Source organism: Oryx dammah, unplaced genomic scaffold (assembly GCF_014754425.2).
Source record: "Oryx dammah isolate SB20612 unplaced genomic scaffold, SCBI_Odam_1.1 HiC_scaffold_28, whole genome shotgun sequence".
NCBI lineage: Eukaryota > Metazoa > Chordata > Mammalia > Artiodactyla > Bovidae > Oryx > Oryx dammah.
In genome coordinates, this window is record NW_024070212.1 from 72,932,363 (window position 1) to 72,944,863 (window position 12,501).

At 37.2% G+C, this 12,501-nt stretch overlaps 2 protein-coding genes across 6 annotated transcripts in view; one reads left to right on the top strand and one right to left on the bottom strand.

Annotated features, from left to right (window-relative positions):
• The window catches only part of SRSF11 (serine and arginine rich splicing factor 11), a 46,759-nt gene extending 35,953 nt beyond the window's left edge, over positions 1-10,806 (bottom strand). For 2 of the 4 annotated variants that reach the window (XM_040232581.1, XM_040232578.1), the window contains exon 1: positions 10,715-10,806. The gene's annotated coding sequence lies outside the window, so the exon portion shown is untranslated. The remainder of the gene's footprint in view (positions 1-10,714) is intronic. The other 2 variants (XM_040232592.1, XM_040232579.1) reach the window with 1 other exon arrangement.
• Positions 10,807-10,866: 60 nt separating this feature from the next.
• The window catches only part of LRRC40 (leucine rich repeat containing 40), a 49,004-nt gene continuing 47,369 nt past the window's right edge, over positions 10,867-12,501 (top strand). For both annotated transcript variants that reach the window (XR_005719547.1, XM_040232575.1), the window contains exon 1: positions 10,867-11,086. Coding sequence is in view for 1 of the 2 variants with exons in the window: in XM_040232575.1 (XP_040088509.1) it covers positions 10,936-11,086 (151 nt within the window). In the remaining variant the exon portion in view is untranslated. The remainder of the gene's footprint in view (positions 11,087-12,501) is intronic.

Below are 12,501 nucleotides of genomic sequence, written 5' to 3' on the forward strand. Positions count from 1 at the left end.
ATTAATGACCTCCCTCATTTTATCTGTTATCCTTCATAAGGCTTTCCTCACCTCACTGCCACAACTTCCTCAAGCAGAGTTAGAGTTTCCTTCTCTCCACTCAAGGACAGGGGCACAAAAATATTTGTTATATTGACATGTATTCCCCTGCCAAAAGCTCCTGAGTTTCCTGGGTCAGTTTAGGATCTAGCACAATGTCTGTCACACAGCCAATGCCAATAAATGTGTTGAACACACGCACAAATAAGTGTTAATTAAATAAGTGTCATTTACTCTGACAATTGTTAATTACTTGATCCTAAATACTCCTGGAGGCCAAAATCTGAGGACTTACAGATTATTTTTGTTAGTAAATACTTCTAGGGAACAATGCAACTGAGAGTGCAATTTGTGAGAGATTAGAAACTAAAGTTATTGAGATTTGGCTATGTTTACTTACCAGTTAAGCCATTTCTCCTAGCTCTTATACAAAGGGAATGGTAAGTTGACCATAAGTCTGGCAAAATTACTAATTACAACTAATTGCACATTATTCATTAATGATCTATCTGTTAATATAAAACATGTCAAGTAACTTTCTTATTTTGAATAGTACATATGTAACTGCCAAATACAGGGTCTTGTTTGTAAAGTTAATCAGTGTATCAGCACCTACAAAACAGAGGCTGCCACAGTGACTTGGTCCATGAAACAAATCTAAACCTACGTCTGCCTAAACTTAGAGGAAACACCTGTTAAGGAAAACTAACATACAAATTCGCAATCTTCCAATTCAGTTTTAGCTAGCTTTCTTCGTCCTAGAAAATGAGACCTGCTAGCTTATGAGGAAATTCTCCACCTCTTGACCAATATCTCTTCTCATCCCTATAAAACTTCCTCTTGCCCAGACTCCCTTGGGAAGAGCGCTCCACATTTATCAGGCACTGTATTCCCCCAATCCATTGGTTGTTTTTCCTTGAATAAATGGCATTAAACTCCTTACTAAATTGTTTCAGTTTTGTCACCTGACAAGTTTAACTCTCAGTAGAAGTGGCTACCATGTACCATGGCATGCTACAATGTTCTATGACAAAAGGACCAATAAATACAAGGGCTGGGTTCAGGGTTGTCCTTTTGTTTTTTAATGTTAACATCTTTTTATTCTTTGCGGTGGATACACAGAAATCTTTTCTATTATTCCACAGTTTTCGGTATGTTTGACACATTATATAATTAAAATTACACATTCAGGTCCAAAAAAAAAAAAAACCACACAAACCATGTAGTTCTGTGATAAGATAAATCTTTTAAATCATCAGAAGCCAGGTTATACATAAAAACTTACTGGACATACAGATGGACGGTGCTTCCAGATGGCGAAACAGAGTGCTGAAAAAGAATCATTCTAATAGGATTCCTGAGTATTTTATTTTCAAATTATCTAGCAGCTAAAAACAATACTGAACTTACAGCCAGAAGACTGTCTTAAGAGAAAATACTACCTTGTTATTAATTGTGACTTGAGGAAATTTCACTTCACTTTTAAGAACCTACTTCAGTCAGAAGCTGAGTAAGGAGCTGAATTATAATTTTGAAGATCCTGTTAGGCCCAATAGATAGATTGAATAACTACATAATTACCTTGTGTTATTATTGCCTGTTTCCTATAGAAATGAAATAGCTAAAGGCAAATTACTAATATATGATAGCAAATAACAGATATATCTAATATATATTAATTTTAAATCATTTTAGACTCATTCAGGCTTCCAATCAAACACAACTCCAACTGGAAAAGAATCTGCTTGCAATGCAGGGGACCTGAGTTTGATCCCTGGGTTGGGAAAATCCCCTGGAGAAGGGAACAGGCTACCCACACCAGTATTCTGGCCTGGAGAATTCGCAAAGAGTCAGACGCAACTGAGAGACTTTCACGTCAAAAAAAAAGTACAGAACCTGGAGAAAAGTATCATGCCTGTCTTATTTACTTTAACCCAAGGATCATGAAAATGTTAACAAAAACAAACAAACAAAAAAACTCATAAATTCCTTCAAATATTATGTTTCAGGATTTTCCCAGCCCCTATAAATACAGCAAGGAAAAAATCAGGCAATGTTTCTGATCTCATGAAACTCCAGCTTCAGTACTGCAAGCTCTCAATAAACAAAAACAAAGACAGAAGAGAGTAATGTGCTGTGGTGAAAATAAACCAGGATAGGACTTCCCTGATGGTTCAGTGGCTAAGACTCCACTCTTGTAATGCAGGGGGCCAGGGTTTGATCCCTGGTCAGAGAACTTGATCCCAGAAGCTGCAACTAAGAGTTCACCAGCTGCAACTAAATCCCGCTTGTGGCAACAAAATCAAATATCCTACATGCCGCAACTAAGACCCAGTGCAGAAAAATAAATAAAAAATAAATATATATATATTTAAAAAAACATGACAGAAGATGGGGAGGTGTTATCTGAGCTGAGACTTTATTAAAATGAGGAAGCAAGCCATTTGAATTTCTGGGGGAAGAGCAATCTGAGCAAAGGAAATAGGCAATTAGAAACTTAATGGTGAGAACAAGTTTGAAGCTTTCAAGGAAAGTAGGAAGACCCCTTTCCTTTGTTGATTAAATGCTTTACAACTTTCACAGAGAGATTGGTAAAAAGATCCTTTCAGTATCATGTGTGAACTGAAGTGAAAGAAGCATGAAAAAGGGAAGAGCCACAGCCCGTTTTTGGGAGTGAGTTTGGGAAGGCTTCCAGTTATACTTGATTGATGAATATGGCTCAAACAGTAAAAGAATCTGCCTGCAATGCAGGAGACCTGGGTTCAATCCCTTGGTCGGGAAGATCCCCTGGAGAAGGAAATGGCAACCCACTCCAGTACTCTTGCCTGGAGAATTCCACGGACAGAGGAGCCCGTTGGAATACAGTCCACAGGATCGCAAAGAGTCAGACACAACTAAGGTAACTTTCACTTTCACCAATCTTACTAATGGTTAATGCTATTTCTAATCCAAAGCAAAAAGCAACCTGTGCTTTTGCTCTTTCTAGTCATATTATGGCCTATCAGTCATGTTTGGCCTATATATGCATACTGCAGTGTATGATTTCTGATATATTTTTGAAACATGGAAAAGAAGACTCCCGATAGTAGGGCCCTATTGCTCACAGGTGGGCAGCTTCTGCTACCACCACACCGCTAAGACAAATTTACAGTGGTGCTTGATTTTGGAAAGAAAGTCTCTCAAAGAATATTACAAAATACTTGATGGAAATTCTCAAAAACAATACCAATCCTCTCAGTCATAAAGAACAAGCTTTTAGTTCTTTCCAGTATCAAGGTTCTAAAAGAGCTCATGTATAAAAGAATGACACTAGACCCCTATCTTACCACTCACAAAAATAAATTTGAATGGACTAAAGGCTTAAATGTAACATCTGAAACAATGAAACTACTAGAAGAAAACACAGGATAAAAAGATACCCTGATGTAGGTCTTAGGAATGATACTCTGGACATCTAAAGCATAAGCAACAAGATTAGAAATAAACAGGTGGGGCTACATCAAACTCAAAAGCTTCTGTACAGCAAAGAAAACCATCAATAAAATGAAGAGACAACCTACAGAATGGGGGAGAACATTTACAAACCGTATATCTGAAAAGGATTAATATCTAAAATAATACAGAGCACTCCAAAACACCTCATATCTGTTAGAATGACTAGCATCAAAAAGGCAAAAGATAGCAAAAATTACAGAGGATGTGGCGAAAAGGGGACCCTTGTGCACTACCGGTAAGAATGTAAACTGTTGCAGCCACTATGGAAACATAAACACCATGTTGTGACAGCTGTATCCCCATGTTTATAGCAGCATTATATACAATAGACAAGACATGGGAAGTGCCCACTGATGGATGAATAGATAAACAAATTATATGTAAAAAAATAAAGAAACAAAACCAAATTCATAAAAAAAAAAAGAGAGAGAAGATTTGTGGCTATCAAAGGTGGGAGTGAGGGGAGAGAGAATTGGAAAAAGGTGGTCAAGTGATAAAAACTTCCAGTTATAAGACAAATAATTACTAGGGATGTATGACCTAAGTATACTTAACAATTTTGTATGATACACATGAAAGTTGCTGAGAGAGTAAATTCTAAGCATTCTTATCACAAGGAAAAGTTTACTTTTATTTTATCTTCTATCTACATGAGATGATGGATATTAACCAACTGTGGTAATCATTTCAAGATATATGTAAGTAAAATGTTTATGCTGTATACTTATACAGTGCTGTGTGTCAACTCACTAAGGGTGGCTCAGACGGTAAAGCGGGAGACCCGGGTTCGATCCCTGGGTTGGGAAGATACCCTGGAGAAGGAAATGGCAATCCACTCCAGGACTATTGCCTGGAGAATCCCATGGACAGAGGAGCCTGGTGGGCTACAGTCCACAGGGTCGCAAAGAGTCAGACATGACTGAGCGACTTAACTTTAATCCTCACAACATTTAAAAGGTGCTACAGTGGATTAACAATGCAGGCCTAGAGTCAAATCAAAGGAACTCTGCCACCAATTAAGATACTGCAATCTTTGGCTTATTATTTTGTGCTTCAATTTCCTCATCTGAAAAATAATGCCCACCTCACTGGGTCGTGAGGATGAATTCTGGATGAAATGAGAATATTAATATAAATGCTTAGAAAAAATATTAACTATTATTCCTACTCTACAATTTAAAAACTTTTAGTTTGAAAAACGATAACCTCAGCTGGGTTCTATTTTATACCACCCTATTTTAGGCTAGTACCTTGAACTATTTCTACTTCATCATTTACATGAAAGATATGAATCAGAAGAGTTAATTTCTATAGTGGGAAGAGTTTCTTACTTAAGAGCTCACATTCTAATATAGGTTTTTGGTGGTATATTTTCTTTTAAAACATTATAAAGTATTATGGATATCAAACACATATCACAGTGCCCAGCACACAGATACTCAACAAATGGAATATACCATTACAAAAAAGTCTGTGTTCAACTTCCTCTTTTTTTAACAGATGAATAATAACAGTAATACTTCTGTCTAACCTTAGAGCATTACTGTCAAATGCGAAAATACTTTGTAAGTGGTAGTAAACATGTGAAGTACACTATTATTAGTTGTTCTTTCTCTCTTAAGAGGGTGCCACAAAGGAAACATTACAACAAATTTCAGATTTTCATATTCATTTTGTTCCTAAAGTAGCACTTTACCAAAAGTATGTGTAAATAGATGATAGCTAAATAAAACATTCCTTTTTTGATAAAACACAAATGCTTCATGGAAAACTCCTTCTAGGAAGGGTTCAATTACTTGTCTCTATATTTAGAGCAAGATCACTCACTATTTAATTTTCAAAAGACAAACAACTCCACATACACTTGATCAATTTTAAAAGTACACTGCCATGGGTTAGAGCAACAGACTATCAAATAACCAGAGCATGGATCAGAAAAATAAAAAGGTGAACATTAGGAAAAACATAAAATAAACTGAATTTCTGACACACGCTAACGCTAAAGACCACAATGATTTTTTCCTTCAACTTCCATTTCAGCTACTTTTAACTATGAACAACTATTAGTTTCAAGCCATAATTAGCTCATGTAGAAGTCTAAAGCACCTGGAGACATTGATTAAATTATTCTGAAGGAAGGAACAGATGGGGGAAAGATAACTTTTTGGAAATGAAGAATCAAAAGAAAAGCAAAAAAATCAGCAGCTTTAAAATGGAAAAAAAATTAAAGCTGTATGTGTGTGTGTTAGTCACTCAGTCATATCTGACTCTTTGCGACCCCATGGATTGTAGCACACCATGCTTCTCTGTCCATGGGATTCTCTAGGCAATGATACTGGAGCGGGAGCCCATTGCCTTCTTTATTAAACATCAGGTAAATTTATCGACAAGTGGAAAACATGTTATCTCTAGAAGCATAAAAAGCAAAAGCTCTGGTTTCACAGATTTGTATAGTGAGAACCAAGTATTTAAATGTTCATTAGAATTTTACCACACCCCTCCTTGGCAATAATAGTACCATTCAAATCATGTAAGTATAAGTAACTGTAATATTTTATAGGATGGAAAAAAAATGATTAAAAAAAGTAGTGGACAGTCGAAGGTATTTTGAAAGTTAAGCTAGCATTTATCTTAATTGCAATTGTGAATATAAATATCCCATCTGCAAATTTATAATCTAAATTTTAAATAAAAATCTATTAGTTGTGAATGTCAACAAACTATCAAATTAGTATTTTTCCCCTTATCAGCTTAAGTTGGTATTAAGAATAAAGTCTCAGGAGCCATATCTTGTCTTATTAAAGCTGCTGGGGACATTTGTTCATACAGAACACCATTTACCATATATAATTATTGAGCAAATTCATCTATTAGACAAACCTAATGTTGGCAGAGATAATATAAAGTCAAATATTAAAATAGTGGATTTTTATAAAAATGATTAAAAAACATTTATTTGGTATTGATTTTGTATTTGTTAACACAAAGAATGGTATGAAGTACATTCCCAGGTTTAGTGTCCTAATTTTATCTCTATTATTACTCTACTACTTTAAGATAAGCAAAGTCATAGAAACCTATACAATTAATGTTAAAATTAAGACTTTAAGTCACAGATCACATTAATCATGGAAAAACAAGCAAGAAAACAGCTATTAAATGTTAGGAGTTAAGAATCTCTAGGGGTAATGAATCCGCCTGCAATTCAGGAGAACTGGGTTCAATCCCTGGGTTGTGAAAAATCCCCTGGAGAAGGGAAAGGCTACCTACTCCAGTATTCCTGAAGAATTCCATGGACTGTATAGCCCATGGGGTTTCGAGAGTCCGACACGACTGAGTGACTTTCACTTTCACTTTTCAGGGATAATGGAAACATTTTCAGCTGATATTAGAAAAAGAAATAATACCATAAGTGCTTCTTATTTAATGACATAAGCAAGATTGCTTTAAAACCTCTGTTTTAACTTATTTTCAACAGATAGACTATAAGCAAACAAAAAACAATAAAAGTAATCAAGATATAAAAACTTAAAAAAAAACCCTACTTCCTCCACTTCATGTGAAAAACAGCAGCAATGTAAAAGCCTCTTTATAAGAGGAAACTAAAAATATTTCCCTAATTCTAGTGGACTTTTACACTGAAAGTAGAGAGAAATAGAAGACAACATTTATATAAAATATTAAATCTCCTAGAACAAATTCATTGCTTCCTGATTCAAAACTAAGAAGAGAAACAAAGGGAGCATACAAAGGATATATATACAAATGAATAAGTAAAATGCACTGTCTTCAGAAAAAATTACCGCACAGCTCCAGTAAAAATAAAATGCAAGTCAAAGCCACAGTTGAAACTGTGAATAAATATGCAAAATATGTACTGCCTTCAAGGAAATAGTATGTTTTCTACCAACTACTTTTAAAAGTTGGCAGTTGTAAGTTTAAATAGAAAACAAATGTCCAAAATGCAATTTTCAAAGGAAACTAAAAGTGACAAGCACCATTGAAGTTGAATATTTAAAACATGACAAGTCCATGTGCAAAATAATTTGTTCTCCCTTTTGACAATTTAAACTAATTTATTTATAGAGTAAGAGCAAACACAGAAAGAAAATTCTGAATAATAAGTATATGAGAATATAAAACATTCAACTCAGAATATTTAATAAGCAATACTTGTTAGGTGCAACAGCTTGTCAATAATGACTGTTAAAAAGTAGAATGTTCTCTTAATAAATAATTTTAGCATAAAATAGCAGTTCTCATAGATAAGGCAATATTCTGAAAGGAGAACATTATTGATTCAATATAGGCTAAATCGAAATCTGCCATTTTACAGAAAAAGAAAACTTCCCAGACGTTTCGCCTGCAATCAAATTCACTTAGTTCCTGATGACATTTAAAAAATTGTGCTTAAAAATGTGCACAAATTAATGCCATTTTCCTTTGTCACAATTTCTCAATCTGCCTCAATAGATTCATCTTATCAAATGTACCTTTAAACAGTGAAAATATCTAACACACAGCAGTGTTCATAAGAATAACACAGCCATGTTTTAACATCTTATTAAATTTTAGTGGCAGTGACAAGCCACTCTACCTTACTTTGATAAGTCTTACTTTCTGTTATGAGACGGAATATTATCTTTGGCTGATCTAATTCTCAATATATATTTGACTTCCTCATTTTCTGTTTTCATTTAGCAAAGCTAGAAGAGCAAAGCCTTCCATACTTTAAAAAAATGAATATAATAAATTGTAGCTAGGGAAATTATATTATAAAGGTAACTATGCAGTCTCCAGCCCTTATACAGGATATACGATTCACATTGTTTTAATAACTGATCTTTTTTTTTTTTTAAAAAGCAAGTACTTGAGCTTCAATGCCCATGTCGAAAAAGGATTGGGTTTTTTGTTTTAATGTATTCTTTCGGAAGCGTTAAAATTTATATACAGTGCTAATTCCCACAAATATAACTATACATAACTACACTTTCTCATAAAGTTCAAGTTGATAAACTTTCAGTTTGCATCAATTTGAGACAAAACCCATGATTTTCCTGACTGCATGAGGTAATAATTTTCACCTTTACTTGTTCAATCTGCACTTGCTACACAGGTATAATACATGGTGTACTATAGACACATACTTGTTAAATTTTTATACATGTCAATTTATATCTATTGAAGTTTACCACAAGTGTGCAGTCACATGGATTTTTCAGAATTACTCTGCCATTAGTTAGAATATGCTTCTCATACAAAATGCAACAGTTTCAATATAATACTATAATTAGATGTCAATAATGAAATATTTAACATCAAGTAAAAGCACAATAAATCAAAAAACTATACCTTGCCTGTAATTTAAAAAAAATGCTGAGCTATAAGAGTTTTAAGGGGGAGAGGTGGCTACTGTAAATTTTTACATTCAAGCAATTAATCCACCAAAGGTAAGCTTCTACACCTTAAAAAAGAGAAAATAAGAGTTTTCTGTAATAATTATCTCTTAAAACATAATTGAAGTCTTCCTAAAAATGGTTGGAGGACAAAAGCCAGTTGAAAATGATGAAATAAAAGCCACTAGGCAAATCATAATGATTAACAAGAAAGGTTAAAAGGGCTAGGTTCAAATGCTTGGTCACACCACTTAAGAGAAACTTGTGACCTTTTGGCAAGTTTCTTAATCAATTCCACCTTCAATTTATTGGGTGTTTATTAGTGATCCTGCAAAAACTACTATGTTCCTTGCTTCAAAACTCACCTTTTCTTGCTTAGGAGTGTAATTACTAGTAGTGCTGCTCACTTTCCATGCAAAGGACACCAGAGGATTAAGAGAAATAATCGAGGGGGTGGGGGACTAGAAGCCAAATTTTATGCTTGGCAAGAACCTAGACTCAGGAAAAACTGTGTGTGCTGCATAATTCGTCAGCGGGCCATCATATTACCTTTTAAATATCCTAAAGATCCCCAGCCTAGTTGAGGGGGCTTAGGAGAGTATTTCGGAGAAGGCGATGGCACCCCACTCCAGTACTCTTGCCTGGAAAATCCCGTGGAAGGAGGAGCCTGGTAGGCTGCAGTCCATGGGGTCGTGAAGAGTCGGACACGACTGAGCGACTTCACTTTCACTTTTCACCTTCATGCATTGGAGAAGGAAATGGCAACCCACTCGTGTTCTTGCCTGGAGAATCCCAGGGACGAGGGAGCCTGATGGGCTGCTGTCTATGGGGTCGCACAGAGTCGGACACGACTGAAGCGACTTAGCAGCAGCAGGAGAGTATTTCCTGGTGTATGCATTTTAAGACAAAATTACTTTAGGCAAAAGAAAAATCTACCACCCAAGGCAATACTAAAGATGATGAGTTGTTAATTACATACTGAATGACTCATTAAAGCTTTACATTTCAGATAGAAACTAACTTCCCAAGATAATCGACTTTGAACAATATTTTCATCTTCCATTCGGAACTGGATGGAGTTCCTTTCCCCACCAAGCGCTCAATATTTAAAACTTTATTTTCACTTAATTATTTAAAAAATCGAATGAGAAAGAAATGATTAACCCTAAATTAATGAAAAAGGAGTTAACTTTAAAAGCTGTCAAGGAAACTGCCTAAAGTTACACAGCTTGTAAGCTACAGAAGCAGCTGGGATTCGAACTCCTATCTCTCGAGTTCCGAAGAGCAAGCTTTTCTCGCTATACTCAAGCTCGCGCTTACATTGGGCTCCTCTCAACTGTCTGGCAGAGACGACATTTATTATGAAGCTCTATCCCCCCCCCCACCCCCCGCCCCTTCCCTTCTCTGTGGCCAACCATTCCATTTCACTCTGCCTCCTATGCTGGGCTACAAATTCCATGCAACAACAATCAAAGCGCACTAATGCTGAGAGTCGGAGTAGAGATCAGAAGAACCGAAATCGGCTTTACTTCCTACGCGGAACGGAGATCTGGCGCCAGCACCACAGGCGACAAACACAGGCAAGGGTCCAGAGAGGCTGCAGACCGCGCCCAGGTCTCAAGTTTTAGTCAAGGCCCACGTTCGGGCCAGACGAGAGGCGCAGAGAAGGTTATCCTTTCCTGACACCCTCGCCGCCGCGGGAGCACAAAAGCGAAGATTGCAGTCGCAGTAATAGTGCACACAGTAAACTCAACATCGTTCTTCAGCCCGTTAAACGCACTTACTTGAGCAAAGTAACTCCAAGATACAAGGCCGGCACCGGCAACGGGTAGGGCTGCTCTGTCCTCCTGCCCCAGGCGCTGGCGATGACGACATCCGAGTCGCGCCGCCGAGAGCGAAGGCCCGGCGCACGCCGCGCGCGCTCCCGATAGGGGCGGGGCGGCCCAGCGGCGCCACAGTTAAGCGTCACGGGCGGGACTCCGCTGCGGAGCCCTGGGCTTTGAACATGTCGCGGCTGAAGGGGTTAGCGGGGCGGGATACCCGAGCGGGTTTCCGAACTGAGAGCAGAGACTGCAGTGCCTGCGTACCCCAGGGACTCTTAAAGGCGGCTAGGAAGAGCGGCCAGTTAAATCTGTCGGGCCGCAACCTCAGCGAAGGTAAGATCCAGAGGTACGACCCGTTTGTGCGACCTGGCACAAAGCACTTGCCCCTGGTAGCCTCTCTTTCCTCTGTCCTGGCTTTGGTTACCTTTGGCTCCGTATCCTAGCCACGATCCTGCTGCTGGAATTCGGGCTTTTATCACATTTCCACTGGTTTGGTCAGCTTGTTCGGTTTCTACTTTTCGTTCCAGGAAATGTCTGGTGCAAGGGGATGTGCCGGGGATATGGCCAAAATTTAAACGGGGCGCTTTCTGGGATTCCCACATTCTGTCGGATAAACAACATAATGTTTGACTAAGTTAGCTGTCACATGATGGGCACATGCTTTGTTTCTTTGGCCCTCTGTTCCTCTTAATTTAATCTTTTAGATCATTTACCAACACCAAAATTCTGTATTTGATCTGCTCCTTTGTGCATATAGAGTAAATGACACTGTTCTCTGTTCAAGTCCCTTTTCTGTCTGCATGTGGACAGAATCCTAAATACAAGGAATATTTAGCATATTTCCTAAATTGAAAATCAAGATGGATGCCACACAAAGTGAATTTGGGGCCATCCTGAAAATCTAGTAAAGATCAAATGCACAAATCTGGATACCATGAGTGAATTACAGTCAGATGCTCTTCTGATTTTCTGTTGTGTAAGGGAGGGCGTGGGAAGTGGGGAGAGAGAAATTATGGCATTATTCCTGTAATGTTTTCCTTTACTTATTTTTAGGTTTTAGGCCATCTGAAACGTTTCCATTTCCTTGTAATGATTGCTTTTTTAAAATTGTGCCATGTATATAGTTGACCATGCAAACAAGCACTTGCTGAATGAAAGGATATATGATAAAAAACTCTGCTCTACTTAGAAAAAGTTTTAATCAATGGGAACATAGATATTTTAAAATTACTGCTGTGCTTGTACACATGCTTATTCCAGAGCCTGGAACTTTCTACATGATACCTGACTAGGGTTTACTTCTTGACTTCTTCAAGGACTCTGCTTAGATAGGTCTTTCCTCACTACCTTATCTATAATAAATTCTTTTGGTAACATTGTATTCTCTAACCTGTTTTTAATAGCATTTATTATTATCAGAATCTGTATTCTGTATTTGTTTATTGTCTTTTCTGCCCTCTGCTAGAATATTAGTTAGATGTGGTCAGGGACCTTCATTTTGCTCACTGTGTCCTTGGCACTCAAAGTCGTGCTTGGTACATAGTAGATTCTTACTAAACATTTGTGGAAGGAATAAGTAGATGAATGAGTTGTACCCAAAAACTAAGTGTGTGCTGGAATATACTTATTGATTGGACCCAGATGGTTTAGTCTACTGAAGTTTCAGGGAGCAAGTGAATTTTGATTGTCAACTGCAAGAAATAGAGGAAAACAGCAGAATGGGAAAGACTAGAGATCTCTTCAAGAAA